Genomic DNA, 16,472 nt, shown 5'->3' on the forward strand with positions numbered 1-16,472 from the left:
TTTCTTAATCAATACACAAGTATATATTTTTAAACCTGCATATTAGTTCATTTTGCCTGCTAACATTAATTTATTTAACTAGGGAAATTGTCACACTTGCGTTCTGTGCAAACTGAGTCAGGGTATATGCAGCAGTTTGGGCCGACTGGCTCTTTGCGAACTGAGAAGACTTTCTTCCTAACAAAGACAGCCGACTTCGCCAAACGGGTATGATTTAACCTCTTAAGTACAAAATAAGTGTTCATTCAGTATTGCTGTAATTGTCATTATTACAAATAAATTAATACATTTATAAAAATCGGCCGATTTGAATTGTTTTCAACTTTTTGGGGTCATCCAATTATCGGTATCGGCGTTAACTAATCATAATCGGTCGACCTCTAGTTTTTACTGGTCATTGTTTTCAGCCTGGTTGTATTGGTGCTATGTACTAAGCTAAAGCTAGCTAGCTACCCCAGAAGTTGCGGTCAAACAAATAATGCTTTATTACCAACGTGGTATTGTAAACACATCGTTCGTGGCCGGTGTTTGCAGACTTTCTTTTGTACAGCTTTGACAGTGCTACTGATAGTGGCACTTGGCTTGCATGTGCAAATTCAGAACACAACATTCTATAATATAACTCTTATTTAATATGTTAAATAGTGTTATTTGACTTATCTTTTTGGACACGCAAAGACTGTAGTATGTCGTGAAGCTAATAGCAGTGACGCTAATACTGTGTATCTCCGGTAGGGCAATATCTGAGCAATAGCGCACTTGGTAATGTTAGTGTGTACCGGTGCTTGACCAGCTGTGAAAGCCTACATCACCCACGACAGAGAACGGTTGATTGTCAAGGGAAATGAATTCCATTATCTTGGCGTTCATGGATTCTGGCTCTACCCAGAATAGAAAGAGGAGTGGGAGGCCGCGGTGCACAACTGACCAAGAGGACAAGTACATTCGAGGGTCTTGTTTGAGAAACGGATGTCTCGCAAGTCCTCAACTGGCAGCTTCATTAAATAGTACCCCGCAAAACACCAGTCTCAACGTCAACAGTGAAGAGGCGACTCCGGGATTGCTGGCCTTCTGGGCCAGTTCCTCTGTCCAGTGTCCATGTTATTTTGCCCATGTTAATCTTTTCTTTTTATTGGCCAGTCTGAGATGTGGCTTTTTCTTTGCAACTCTGCCCAGAAGGCCAGCATCCCAGAGTCTCCTCTTCAACGGTTGACATTGAGACTGGGCCGAGCTGGTCTGTTTGTACACGTCCATCTTCCTAGTCTGACAGGGCCCCATGGCTAAATGCAGTGGTTCAGATGTTGATAGGAATTCGGTAGTGTTTTCTTCAGATTTCCTCAGAATATACACGGCAGTGACGATGACCGAAGAACATTGTCTTGTGAGGTATGCAGGTATTCCAGATTGGGAGACCAAAGTGACTTGAGTTCCTGTACGTTACAACAATAACACAATGGGTTATTTGTCATGAAACAACAAACCCTTCAGCTTTTCTTTTCCTGTAAATTTCTTTCCTGTCCCACGATGGACTGGGGCAATATCCGGAGAGCGTTGATTCCGTAAAGCGGACTATATTACAGTCCCTGATGTCGCTCTCGAAGGAGGTCCTCACCCTGAGCTCGTCTACATTATTGTGAAGGGACTGAACGTTAGTGAGCAATATACTTTGAAGCGGGGGGTGGTATGCACGCTGTCTGACTAGGTCCCCACTTTTAACTCTTCTCGTGCATCAGCGTTTTGGTGCAGCCTCCGGGATGAATAGAACATTCTCGAAGTTCAAACAAAGGATCCAGGTCAGGCAAATCGAATTTCTGGTGAGTAACTGCCAATCTAATATCCAAAAGTTATTCTCGTCTATAGGTACAATAAATATTATGAGCAAATAGTATAAGGAAGAAAAAATCCTGTGAAATTGGCTAGAAGCTAGAAACAGGGCATCTTCAACTATCGAGTGCTGTTTTCCTCAAATGATTTTGGCTTAGTTTTGTTTTCTTGCCATTATACTTTTGAGCATTCCGATAATGGTTTCGTGACAACCCTATCACACACCCAATATTTTTTAGTCACCAGGTTAACGGTAGACAAGTCCAGGCGCAATAGACAGTGAAACGATTCACCTGTGTGCTGTACCATGCTAACGTTGGTATTGTCCATTCCCCCTACAGCGATTGGTGGTGAAGCCAGACCAGCTGATCAAGTGCAGAGGGAAGCTGGGCCTGGTGGGTGTTAACCTAGACCTGGTGGGCGTGCAGGAGTGGCTCAAGCCCCGCCTCATGAGGGAGACCACCGTGAGTTTATCTTCTTGCTCTTTCTCTCTCTGGATGCCTGCATGCATGATCCAGTGTGAAGTTTCCCCTAGTTAGAGCTAGGATCAGCTTCCCTTCCTCGATCCTAACCTTAACCAAACTGACCCTGGATTAGCATGTAAGAGCAACTTCATCCTACTCCTCCCTCAACTTCATAAATAGAAACTCTGCTGCCAGGTTCCCTCTTTTTTTTGTGTGTGTGTCCTGAATCCTATTAGCTGCAGCCAATTTCTAACTCCTGCAGCAGGTTTCCACTTCCACCAGTGTCAAACTGGTGGAAGTGGGAACCTGCTGCAGGAGTTAGAAAGTTACAGCTAAGGTTTTTGTACACCTAGTATACAGCTTTCATGTTTGCAGATTTTTAAAAAGCAATTTGACTTCAATCAATAGGCCTAGCCATTGTAGTGCTTAGTGTAGCATTTCTTTATATTTAGCCAGGATGGTCTACTCAATAATACTTGCCACGGTTTTCCAGGGAGTCTTAACAGGGAGACCTGGCATGGAGCCATCCTCTCCATTTTGCTTCCTTCCTGTTCATTCAGATCTCCAAACAGGAATGGAACTAGGCCTGCTTTTCTAATCTAGCTCTCTATCAGAGAGCGTAGTGAGATGGCGGTGCATGAGGGAACAATGCCCTCTGATTGGCAGGTTCCTCTGCCCCAACAGTGTGTAGCTCTGGGCTTGTTAATGTGAATGTGTGGCATGTAGACAGGTGCCCATTTCAGGGGCTGCTAATCCACAATCCCCTGAACTGTTGGTCAGGGGTCTGGAACATAATTACAAATCAGTTGTAGACTGCAAATTGACCCCATGAAGACCACATGGATATGTTTGACTAAAACATAATAATTGTAACCTTCTCTTACATTTGTATACGATCACATATATGTCTCTATTATTATGCGTGGGAATATTCCGGAACAGATTTCCAAAATTAAAATCACTTGGAGCTGATTTGCCGGTGTTTTTAGAGTCTGTCCAACAATTAAACAATACAAACACCTGTGGACCACCAGTTGGGGAACCCTGTCCTACAGTGTGCACTAATAAATACGATCCTGGTTTGTCATCTGCGGCATGTTCACCATGTGCCAGGCAGTACTTGTTCATGAGCATACAGCGTGCAAACATAGGGAGCTGAGGTTGCCATCTGTCTCTCCACTGCCAGGACCGACGGGCTCCGAGTTATGTTTAGAACCACTGATGCAAGGGGTCAGAGGATATGTAATGCCAATGTCAGGAGGCTAGTATGGCCAAAACAGCCTTATTAGGTCTGTCTTGGAAATTCAGTACTGAGAGAGACTTGGTCATTTCTGCAATAATGAAGCCGTCAATCCAACTGTCTTGAATCATACAGAGAATACCGGATCTTTATATACCAAACCTAAAAATGCTTCAACCATGGCTGGAAAACATTCAGATTGGGCACCATAACTGGGTTCATCCAGTTTTTCTGCACGGGGGGTGTTATTTTACTCCTCCAAGCTAAGCTTCCCAGAAAGATGAGAAACTGAGGCATTGTTCTAAACTCTTCCAGGCTGTCTCTCTCGGGTCACACACACCCCACATCCTGTCCATGGAATACATCTCCCTCAGTGCACCACTGATCATGGAATGGAATGTGGCTGTAATGTTTTATCACCCTCTAGTAAAACCAATTTCCTTGATTCCCAGACGAGCTGCAGGAAGCTAGTGGTCACCATTAAAAACTCAGCCTTAGCAGGCCAGCCTTACGCTTAGTTAAATATATAATCGTTTACTATTAATATCAAACAAATCAGGTAGGTATGTCATTTTTCTATCACAGTTCCAGTGCTCTTTTCCATTTTACTGCGCTTCTTTTTTCTAGGGCCAGCTTTTCAGCAGAATGGATCATTAATAGTATTTTTCTGCAGAATAGAGCATTTATGCAAAATCGTTATTTTCCACCATTGATTGTTGCTTTTCCACAGTGCTCCATAATGTGAAAATACCATTTCCTCAGACATCTTCATATCCCTTTGCCACATAATAATACTAAACTAAATGTTGAATTAATCTATTTTACTGTTTCTCACCAGGTGGCAAAAGCGAAAGGCATCCTAAAGAACTTTCTCATTGAACCGTTTGTTGCACATACACAGGTAATTTGTGTGAGGTCTTAAATATCCTACCTGTGGGGTAGGTGTGTAGTAGGCAAGTAACCATGCTAACAGATGTGTGTGTGTGTGTGTGCGTTCACTTGCCCATATCCATATACAAATTATTCAGACACCTTGACTTTTTCCACATTTCATTACTTTACAGCCTTATTCTAAAATGGATGAAATACATTTTTTTTTTATCCTCAAATGTACTCTCAATACCCCATAATGACAAAAAAAACAGGTTTTTAGAAACATTTGCAAGTTTATTAAAAATAAAACATGCATTATTTACGTAAGTATTCAGACCCTGTCTTTCCATTTTAGAATAAGGCTTTAAAGTAACAAAATTAAGAAAAAGTCAAGGGTTCTGAATCATGTCCAATCAATTGCATTTTACAGAGGTGGACTCCAATCAAGTTTAGAAACATCTCAATGATGATCAATTGAAACAGGATGCACCTGAGCTCAATTTCGAGTCTCAAAGCAAAGGGTCTGAATACTTATGTAAATAAGGTATTTCTGTTTTGTAATAAATATGCAAACATATATTACGCTGTTTTTTTATGGGGTATTGTGTGTATATTGATGAGAAATTATTTTTATTCCATCCATTTTAGAATAAGGCTGTAAATCAATCTTAAAGTGCATTTGGAAAGCATTCAGACCCCTTCCCTTTTTCCACCTGTGTTAAATTCAATTTATTGGACATGATTTGGAATGGCACACACCTGTCCTATATCTATCCTACCATGCCTTTCTAAGGTCTTCGAAAGCCAAGTCAACAAACAGATTACCGACCATTTTGAATCTCACCATACCTTCTCTGCTATGCAATCTGGTTTCAGAGCTGGTCATGGGTGTACCTCAGCCACGCTCAAGGTCCTAAACGATATCTTAACCGCCATCGATAAGAAACATTACTGTGCAGCCGTATTCATTGATCTGGCCAAGGCTTTCGACTCTGTCAATCACCACATCCTCATCGGCAGACTCGACAGCCTTGGTTTCTCAAATGATTGCCTCGCCTGGTTCAGCAACTACTTCTCTGATAGAGTTCAGTGTGTCAAATCGGAGGGTCTGCTGTCCGGACCTCTGGCAGTCTCTATGAGGGTGCCACAGGGTTCAATTCTTGGACCGACTCTCTTCTCTGTATACATCAATGAGGTCGCTCTTGCTGCTGGTGAGTCTCTGATCCACCTCTACGCAGACGACACCATTCTGTATACTTCTGGCCCTTCTTTGGACACTGTGTTAACAACCCTCCAGGCAAGCTTCAATGCCATACAACTCTCCTTCCGTGGCCTCCAATTGCTCTTAAATACAAGTAAAACTAAATGCATGCTCTTCAACCGATCGCTACCTGCACCTTACCTGCCTGTCCAACATCACTACTCTGGACGGCTCTGACTTAGAATACGTGGACAACTACAAATACTTAGGTGTCTGGTTAGACTGTAAACTCTCCTTCCAGACCCATATCAAACATCTCCAATCAAAAGTTACATCTAGAATTGGCTTCCTATTTCGCAACAAAGCATCCTTCACTCATGCTGCCAAACATACCCTTGTAAAACTGACCATCCTACCAATCCTCGACTTTGGCGATGTCATTTACAAAATAGCCTCCAATACCCCACTCAACAAATTGGATGCAGTCTATCACAGGCAATCCATTTAGTCACCAAAGCCCCATATACTACCCACCATTGCGACCTGTACGCTCTCGTTGGCTGGCCCTCGCTTCATACTCGTCGCCAAACCCACTGGCTCCATGTCATCTACAAGACCCTGCTAGGTAAAGTCCCCCCTTATCTCAGCTCGCTGGTCACCATAGCATCTCCCACCTGTAGCACACGCTCCAGCAGGTATATCTCTCTAGTCACCCCCAAAACCAATTCTTTCTTTGGCCGCCTCTCCTTCCAGTTCTCTGCTGCCAATGACTGGAACGAACTACAAAAATCTCTGAAACTGTAAACACTTATCTCCCTCACTAGCTTTAAGCACCAACTGTCAGAGCAGCTCACAGATTACTGCACCCTGTACATAGCCCACCTATAATTTAGCCCAAACAACTACCTCTTTCCCAACTGTATTTAATTTATTTATTTATTTTGCTCCTTTGCACCCCATTATTTTTATTTCTACTTTGCACATTCTTCCATTGCAAAGCTACCTTTCCAGTGTTTTACTTGCTATATTTTATTTACTTTGCCACCATGGCCTTTTTTGCCTTTACCTCCCTTCTCACCTCATTTGCTCACATTGTATATAGACTTGTTTATACTGTATTATTGACTGTATGTTTGTTTTACTCCATGTGTAACTCTGTGTCGCTGTATCTGTCGAACTGCTTTATCTTGGCCAGGTCGCAATTGTAAATGAGAACTTGTTCTCAACTTGCCTACCTGGTTAAATAAAGGTGAAATAAAATAAATAAAAAATAAGGTCCCACAGTTGACAGTGCATATCAGAGCAAAAACCAAGCCTCGAGGTCAAAGGAACTCTCCATAGAGTTCCGAGCCAGGATTGTGTCGAGGCACAGAAATTTCTTCAGCATAGAAGGTCCCCAAGAACACAGTGGCCTCCATTCTTAAATGGATGAAGTTTGGAACCACCAAGACTCTTCCTAGAGCTGGCTACCCGGCCAAACTGAGCTATCGGGGGACAAGGGCCTTGGTCAGGGATTTGACCAAGAACCCCATGGTCACTCTGATGGCGCAAAAACCATGCCTCAATGGTTCTTCAACATAGTATTGAGTAAGGGTCTGAATATTTATTTAAATGTGAGATTTCAGTTTTCTTTTGTTTATACATTAGTTTTTTCGTTATCGGGTATTGTGTGTAGATTGAGGGGAAAAATATATTTAATCCATTTTAGAATAAGGCTGTAACATAAGAAAATGTGGAAAAAGTAAAGGGGTCTGAATAGTTTCTGATTGCACTGTTATGTAACTGTCAAAACAATCTACCTCTGCTCCCTCTAACTTTTAATCCCTCCCTTACTTACCCCCCTGCTCCCTTTGTGCTCCGCAGGAGGAGGAGTTCTACATATGCATCTACGCCACCCGAGAGGGCGACCACGTGCTCTTCCACCACGAGGGAGGCGTTGATGTGGGGGACGTGGACGCCAAGGCCCAGAGGCTGCTGGTGGGAGTGGACGACAAGCTGAGCGAGGACTCTGTCAAGGAGCAGCTCTTCATGCATGTCCCAGAAGACAAGAAAGAGTAAGTGACCGAGAGCCGTAGGTCAGGGGTGTCAAACTCAATCACTGGAGGGCAGTGTCTGATGGTTTTTGTTATTTCCTTTTAGTTCATGCCCAGTTCAAACCTAGACAACCACTATTGATTTGTAGTTTCTAACAAATCAATTACCTTAAATGATCGATCACATATATGGGCGGTGTGAAAACCTGCAGACACTCAGCCCTCACGGATTTGAGTTTGACACCCCTGCTTTAAAGCAAAAGCTATACAGGGTTTAGAGTTGAGTCCTATTTTTTTTTTTTCAGCTCACATTTTTTTAAGCTTCGCAATATTTATGGTGTGAAATATCCAATCACCAACACTCAGATACCTGACGCTCAACTGCCAATGCCACAAAAAATGAGGGAGTTTGATTTTGCATTGAGAAAGTCTGTCCTTTGCCCAGCCCTTGCTTTCAGCTGCAGGCATACATACACTGAAACCTCCTTAGTCACAAACCCTTTAAAATGTTTCAGTAGAACGATGAACCTGCAATGCTCATCACCAAGCCATTTCACTTTCTGTGTTGAGAAATGTAGTTTTGAAGTTTGTTGGACCGCATCTTTTAGCAATACCAAGGGACTCGCGACTCTACTGGGACTTCAATTCTAGGTATTGAGACGCCCTGATGAAAGCGTTAACCGATACGCATTGGTTTATTTTAATAATGACTTGCTAATTAGCCCACACAAAGGCTTTTTCTTTCAAACCCACTAACGTTTGCTTTTCACTTACAATGCTAGGTACTTGGGATTTGACTGACTTGAGGTTTAGTGATTTCACTACATCACTTTGTGGTATTATGGTGTCCCCCTCCACATTCTGTGGTGAACTAGTGGGAGTACTTTTTATTTTTATTTAACCTTTAACTAGGCAAGTCAGTTGAGACAAATTATTATTTACAATTACGGCCAAACCCGGACGACGCTGGGCCAATTGTGCGCCACCCTATGGGACTCCCAATCACAGCCGGCTGTGATACAGCTTGGAATCTAACCAGGGTGTCTAGTGACGCCTCAAGCACTGAGATGCAGTGACTTAGACTGTTGCTTCACTCGGGAGCACATACTTAACATTTCCTGCTGTGTTTGTGGTCTGGTTCCCATCCATGACAAGAAGTCTGACTCAATTACACACCTCAGTTATTTATAGTGTTTATAGGCAATGCAATCCCCATTTAGGCTGGACAGTGGACACAGTGAAATTAACTTTGATACGTCCCAATCTGCACCGCTATTCCCTAAGTAGTGCACTTTATATAGGTTATTGAGTGCCATTTAGAACTCAACCAAGGTCATTGCTCTGTGTCTACAATATAGTGAACTACTTTTGACCTGGGCCCCTAGGTCAAAAGTAGTTCACTATATAGGGATTAGGGTGCTTTTTGAGATGCTTGTTTTGTCTGTGTGGAGTAGCTCATTGTTTCACCCGGAGGGGTTCCCGAAGTTGAAGTGTTAAGTGATGACTGTCTAGTATTCTGGAAACTCATTGTGTGCATACCAAATGGCACAATATTCCATATATAGTGCACTATTTTTGACCAGGGTGGATTGGGCTCTTCAGAACTAGTGGCCTCAAATTCAACTCTGGACCTCAAAGACCGTTTGCTTTTTTTATTTTTCCACTCTAATCAGGCACCAGGTGGGTGCAATTAATTATCAGGTAGGATAGAAACGGCAGGAAACTAACATTTTAGTTTATTAAACCATTTTTAAAACTCAAATTTAGAGATTTATTGTCTATAGTTTTCCATGTGGTTTTATATGCAGTTTTCCGAGATGGCTCTCTGATCTAAACTTTTGATGTTTGTTGTATGCAGGGTCCTGGTCAGTTTTGTTGTGGGTCTCTTTAACCTGTATGAGGACCTTTACTTCACTTACCTGGAGATCAACCCACTGGGTAAGTCAACTTGTTTTACTAAGGCGATTTTACTTGGTTCGGATCCTGGAGCTTTTGGTACTTGGGCTGGGAATTGCCAGAGACCTCACGATATGATATTATCGCAATACTTAGGTGCCAATAAGTTATGTATTGCAATTCGATGTTTCAAACATACTGCTCACCATATGCCTGCTGCAGCGGGACAAGCAAGAGCCATGAGAATTAGTTTTGATCAGTCATGGAAATAAAATAGCTTCTTATTTAAAAAGTGATGGAGAACAAGTTACAGTGCCTTCAAAAAGTATTCATACACCATGATTTATTCCACATTTTGTTGTTGGTGTGAATTCAAAATGGATTAAATATAATTTCTCACCCATCTACACACAATACCACACCCCATAATGACAGTGAAAACATATTTTTAGAAATGTAAGTACATTTATTGAAAAATAAAAGCCCAAATATTTCATATACATAAGTAAATACTTTGTAGAAACACTTTCTAGGGAAGTCTCTCACAGCTTTCCACACCTGGATTGTGCAACATTTGCCCATTTTTATTATTTTCAAAATGCTTCGAGCTCTGTCAAATTTGGTTCTTTATCATTGCTAGACAACCATTTTCAGGTCTTGCAAAAATATTTAAGCAGATTTGTCAACTGTAGCTAGGCCACTCAGGAACATTTATGATCTCCTTGGTAAGCAGCACCAGTGTATATTTGGCCTTGTTTTAGGTTCTTGTCCTGCTGAAAGGTGAATGTCTGGTGGAAAGTAGACTGAACCAGGTTTTCCTCTAGGATTTTGCCTGTGCTTAGCTCCATTCCATTATTATTATTTTATTCTGAAAAACTCCCCAGTCCTTAACGATTACAAGAATAATATGGAGAGTGGTACTCAGTAATGTGTTGTATGTTTGGGGCAAATCCAATAACACTTTGTATTCAGGACAAAATAGTGTTTCTTTGCCACATATTTTTGCAATATTACTTTAGTGCTTGTTGAAAACCGAATGAATGTTTTGGAATACTTTTATTCTGTACAGGCTTCCTTTTTACTCTGTCAATTACGCTAGTATTGTGGAGTACTTACAATGTTGTTTATCCATCTTCAGTTTTTCATAGCCATTAAACTTCAACCGTTTAAGTCCCCTTGGCCCTCATGGTGAAATCCCTGAGTGGTTTCCTTCCTTTCGAGGAACTGAGTTAGGAAGGACGCCTGTATCTTTGTAGCGACTGGGTTTATTAATACATCATCCAAAGTGTAATTACTTCACCATGCTCAAAGGGATATTCAATGTAGTTTTTTTTTCTTCAATTTAAAGTTTTCTTGTTTTTCAATCAACCAACAAAAACACATTCCACATTCACAGATGTGACAGGTTTTAACAAATAAAGTGTAAAATATAATAGTACATTTGAAAAAATGTAAATTAAAATGAAAGTCAAATAAAAACACTTATTTTTCTTAATCTATTTATTTTCCTTGGTACACGCATACACACGCATACACACGCGTACACACACGTACTCAAACAAAATTAAAAACACAAAAAAAACATAACACTTGCAGCAGCACTATCAAGGTTCTTATCAGCTATTTCTAGCATTCGCTGAGACGACGGGCCAATAATTCGTTTTTAGGTTTAACAGTACCTTACACAACATGTATCTGCGCATTTCCCTAGTCACCCTGTTCACTCTGTCCAGTTTGAAATATAGTTGAGTAGTGGAGACCAGAGTCTATCAAACTTGGGCTGTCTCTTGTGGAGGTCATAAGTGAGCTTTTCAAGAGGGAGAAAGTCAACAATCTGGTCAATCCACATTTTAAATGTAGGAGGGGTATTAGAGGCCCACAATAGAAGAATACATTTCTTAGCAAAGTATGTAATAGTCATAAGCAAATTTTCTCTGTCAGGATCAAGAACAAAGTCCTGCTGGGCATTAAGAAGATAGATACACGGGGTCAGAATCTGGCAATCTCTCTACAGCTCCAAAATACACGCATATAGGTTCCACTTTCAGAGGTACATATTTTACAGTTAGGAGACATATCTGTTTTCATTCTATGGAGTCTCAAAGGAGTATAATAAAATTTGTAATTAGAATCTTTCATTTTTACATTGGTAGAGGAGCAGTATACCCTGTCGCAAACCTCCGCCCATAACTCAGTCAGACCAAGGTCCTTTTCACAGATTATTTTATTTTCAAAGGAGTAAAGGAGGAGCCTCCTTTCTCAGAAAGGAGTCTATAGATGTAATATATTTTGCCTTTAATGGATTGTGCTGTGACGACAAGAAGGGTTTCAACGTCATTCAACTGAGTCCTAAACCTCTTGGAGGTAAATGAGGAAATTACATTATTTTTTATGGATCTTGGCACATCGAATTCACTGCAGAGCTCTTGAAAGGATTTCAGTGTAGTTGGTTTCTGATGAAATAGGTCTGAAAAGGTCCTGATTCCTAGAGTATGCCAAAGATTAAAGTTGGTATCCCTCAGGGCTTTTGGTAAGTCTGGGTTGCCTACTATAGGCGAGTGAACATATTTGGGAGGAAATACCCAGGTATTTCTTACAGTCCCTCCACGCTAGTAGGGTGCTGTAAATCAGGTTTTGGCTATGTTGCCCACTTCACTAAAGTTATTAATGAATATAATTGAGCTTAAGGGCAATGAACCACAGGATTGGGCTTCTATCTGAATCCACGTTGGCTCTTGTCTGTTTGTGATCCATGTTAGCATGTTGCGGATTTTGGCAGACCAGTAGTACAATTGAAGGGAGGGAAGGGCAAGACCACCCTTCGATTCAGGTTTCGATAGTGGAAAACTTGATCCTAGGTTTTTTTTATTGCCCCATATAAATGTTGTGATGCTTTGGTAAGTTGTTTTGAAGAAGGAAACTGAGAGATAGCATGGGAGCATCTGAAATAAGTAGTTCAGTCTAGGGAGGACGTTCATACGGATGACATTAATTCTTCCTACTAAGCTAATTGGGAGGGAGATCCAGATTTGGAGATCGTTCTTGATTCGATCCAGGAGTAGAAGATAATTTTCCTGTGTTATATGTTATATGAAGATCCCGAGGTATTGAAACCCCTGTGTTTTCCACTGGAAAGGACAGTGTCTTCATAGAGCTGGTGAGTGTAATATTGAGAGGGCAGACAGTGGATTTGTTCAAATTGATCTTATAACCTGAAAACTTGCCATTGCTCCTTATCAGCTCTGCCAGAGGCTCCGCCCCCAACAAGTAGAGCAGGGGGGACAGCGAGCACCCTTGTCTTGTGCCCCATTCCAGAGGGAATCTGTCTGAGTTCAGTCCATTAGTAGTCACCATGGCATTTGGATGAGAGTATAGTGATTTGATCCATTTAATAAAATGTGGGCCCATATTGAACTTTTCTAAGACTAAAAACAGAAAGCTCCACTCCATCCTGTCAAACGCCTTCTCAGCATCCAGTGAAGCCAGCAGGACAGGGGTCTTCTGTGCGTTTGCTTGATCAATAATATCAAAAAGACGGCGAATGTTATCAGAAGAGTATCTGTCTCTAATAAATCCAGTTTGGTCCGCTTTTATTATTTTGGGAAGAAGAGCGTTTAGTCTTTTGGCGAGCAATTTGGTAATTATTTTATAGTCGAAATCCAACAACCTTATGGGCCGGAAGGACGAGCAGGATAGGGGGTCCTTGTCCTTTATGAGCAACACTGTAATGCGAGCTGTGTGCATTGAGTCTGGGAGAACTCCGTTTCTGCAAAAATCCTCCAGCATTGGCATGAAGATAGGGCTGAGCTGGGGCCAAAAAGCTTTGTAGAACTCTCTGGGGAATCCATCTGGGCCTGGGGACTTATTAGGTGGCATGGAGGTAATTGCCTCCAGGATCTCCTCAGGAGTGAAGGGGGAGTTGATATCTTCTTGGTCGGTCTCTGATAGTTTAGGTAGCGAGATTCCCTCTAGGAAAGAGTGGAGTTCTGCCTCCGTGTGTTTTCTCTCGAGGTGTATAGTTTGCAGTAAAAATCATGAAAAGTTAAATTGATCTTTTTTGGGTCGTATGTGACCTCGTCCTCTGCTGTTTGGATAGCCATGATTGTACGCTCTGACTGCTCCTTTTTTAATTGGTAAGCAAGCAATCTACTGGGCCTATTGCTATACTCATGGTATTTCTGTTTAGTAAAGAGAACCTCTTTTTTTCATCTCCCGAGTGTACCAAATTCAGTTTGGCTTTGGCTGCTTTAAGATGACTCCATGAGGTGCTGTCTGGGGATTGTTTATGTATTCTTTCACAGCATTCCAGCTCCCTCTCAAGATCTAACCTGTGTGCTTCCATTGCTTTTTTCTTAGAGGAAGCATATGCGATTAGATGGCCTCTTAGTGTGGCTTTAGCAGCGTCCCACATTGTGGCCGGAGAAACAGGAGAATCTTTGTTTTGTGTGTAGTTGTCTATCCATGTAGTTACCAATGTATGGAACGCTTCATTTAAATACACGGAGGTATTACATTTCCAGCTCTTTGACCTCGGGATGTTTTTGCGGAGGTGGACAAAGGCGTGATCTGAAAGTGCTATGGGTCCGATTGTACATGTGGCTGAATTTCTGAAACTCTTTGGGATAAAAATGTAATCTATACGGGAGTAGGTGTTATGGACATTAGAGTAGTATGTATAGTCCATAGATGAGCTATTAGTCTCTCCAGATATCTATCAGTCCCATCTCTTTAGTAAGAGTTCAACATCTTTGCAGATCTAGGATTTGTGGTGGGGACTTGAGATGATTTGTCTAGGGTTGGGTTAAGGGTACAATTAAAATCTCCGGCCACCACGCCAAAGGAGACACAATGCTCATTGAACAGGGTTATCATTTTTTACATGAAGGCAGGAGTATCTGTGTTAGGGGCGTATATGTTTAATATAGTAATTGGTTGACCATATAGTGACCCAGTTATCTGATCCGGAGGGGAGATTTATTTTAATATGTTTTTGTCAATTATGAATGGAACATTTTTATGGATAAGTATGGCTGTGCCTCTACTGTTTGATTTGAAAGATGAGAAATACACATGTCCCACCCAAGCTCTGCGGAGTTTGGCATGTTCAGCATCACAGAGGTGTGTCTCTTGTAATAGCGCGATGTCTGCTTTTTCCTTTTTATTGCATGCCCTAGACCATGGCAGTTCCATGTCAATAGATTTAAGGTACTAGTCATCGTCATCGAACAGTAATCGAACTTTAGTGCAAGTCATCGCTGGGTAAAAGTGGATAGTAGTTACAGCTGCGTTCACATAAAAGGAAAATAAATGGTGTACATAAAATAATAATCTCTGAACACCCCAGCCGAGTTCCCAAACAACTCGACACATCCCGTTGGATCTATTACCCCCCCGCTCAGTCTCTATTCTGTGTTCCGAATAAAACAAAAACCGGGAACAGTTAGCAACGTACAACGTCTCCCTCTCCCCACCAAAGAAATGCCTCATCCTCTCCACCCCGCATTGAGTAAATGACACAGTTGCCCTCGTCCAGACCACAGTAAGAGGGGAGAAAAATAAAATCAATAACCCAGCCTACATATACCTCCCCCAAGGGACATAGGGAACCCCAAGTAATAATAGCAACAAAAAAACAGGGAAATAAAAGTGGGCTGAAACATTAGTAGGCCTAGGTTAGGCTATACAGCCCATCCCTCTCAGTTAAAGGAAAATAAATATAAATTGGACGGCTATGACATTTAGGGGCTGGGTCTCTGGATATCGGCTATATGTTGTCTTACCTCCTTTAGTAATGGCATTAATCGCATTTAGTCATTGGTCTGTTTCTCATTGACCAGGATTGTCTTTCAAAAAACGTTTAGCCTCTTCGGGAGTTTTGAAGTGTCGCAAGGCTCCTTGGTGAAGAATCCTGAGCTCGTTTGGGTATTTGAATCCCCTGAAGATGCCTCGTCAATTGAGTATTTCTTCACTTCGTCAAACTCTCGGCGCTTTCGGCGTATTCCAGCTGACAGGTCCTGGTGTAAAGCGAGTTTGGCGTTTCCCACGGTGATGGTGTTTTTCGCCACCTGTAGGACTCGTTCCTTGTCGGTGAATCTCAGGAAACGTATATGGTGATTGGGCGCGGTGGTTGTCTGGCTGCTGGTGGGGGCCTCAGTGCTCGGTGAGCTCTCGAGTTCTATGGGCCTGTCGGTGGACAGGTGGAGCCACTCGGGAAGTTTGTCTTGCAGTTAGCGGATCAGTGGCATGTTTCCCTCTTCTTTTTCGTTCAGATTGAATAGAACACAATTATTCCTTCGCCCCCTGTTTTCCAGGTCCTCTGTTTTCTCTTCCAGATGCTCGATTTTATTTTTAGCATATGCTATTGTTTCCATGGCATCTGTCAATAAGTTTTCCATGGATAGGATTTGCCCCTCTGCCTCGTCCAGGCGCCCCGCGTTTATGGTCATTTTGTTGTTGATGTCAGGCAAAGCGTTTTCCAGGATTGTCTCCTTGCCCCCTATCGCACTGAGCTGAGAGTTAATGGCATCTAATTTGGTGTTTAGTTCTGTACGTTGGGATCTCAACTCAGAAAGGATGTATTCGACAGAGTGCGAGGTTGGCATTCGTTGTGCCTCGGGGGGGAGCGGGTTCACCTGTAGTGTCGCCTTTTGTAGCCGCCATGACTTTTTCTTACTAAAGCTAAATGAGTTTGAACTTGGAGTGGAGGTAAGATTAGGAATTGGAAACTACTTGTGCGGAGCTCTTAGTTCATGCAGCCATCTCGTTCAAGGGTCACGTGATCCCCCCCCCTGTATTTTCTTTTAACAGCTAATTGTATGTGTGGTGTGGAGAGATGAGGTAGTCATTAAAAGATCCTGGTAAACACTATTGTCCATGCAACTTAAGCACATTTTTGGCCTGAACTTTGGTTTTCCATAACAAAGGGGTTGAATACTTACTCA

At 42.0% G+C, this 16,472-nt stretch overlaps 1 protein-coding gene across 7 annotated transcripts in view; it reads left to right on the forward strand.

The window, feature by feature from the left end:
* Positions 1-16,472, forward strand: part of LOC109881689 (ATP-citrate synthase) — a 128,948-nt gene that overhangs the window by 8,397 nt on the left and 104,079 nt on the right. For all 7 annotated transcript variants that reach the window (XM_031804974.1, XM_020473800.2, XM_020473802.2 and 4 more), the window contains 4 exons: positions 2,166-2,288; positions 4,367-4,429; positions 7,466-7,656; positions 9,494-9,573. In XM_031804974.1, coding sequence (XP_031660834.1) covers positions 2,166-2,288; positions 4,367-4,429; positions 7,466-7,656; positions 9,494-9,573 — 457 coding nt within the window. The remainder of the gene's footprint in view (positions 1-2,165; positions 2,289-4,366; positions 4,430-7,465; positions 7,657-9,493; positions 9,574-16,472) is intronic.

Source organism: Oncorhynchus kisutch, linkage group LG25, assembly GCF_002021735.2.
Source record: "Oncorhynchus kisutch isolate 150728-3 linkage group LG25, Okis_V2, whole genome shotgun sequence".
Lineage (NCBI taxonomy): Eukaryota > Metazoa > Chordata > Actinopteri > Salmoniformes > Salmonidae > Oncorhynchus > Oncorhynchus kisutch.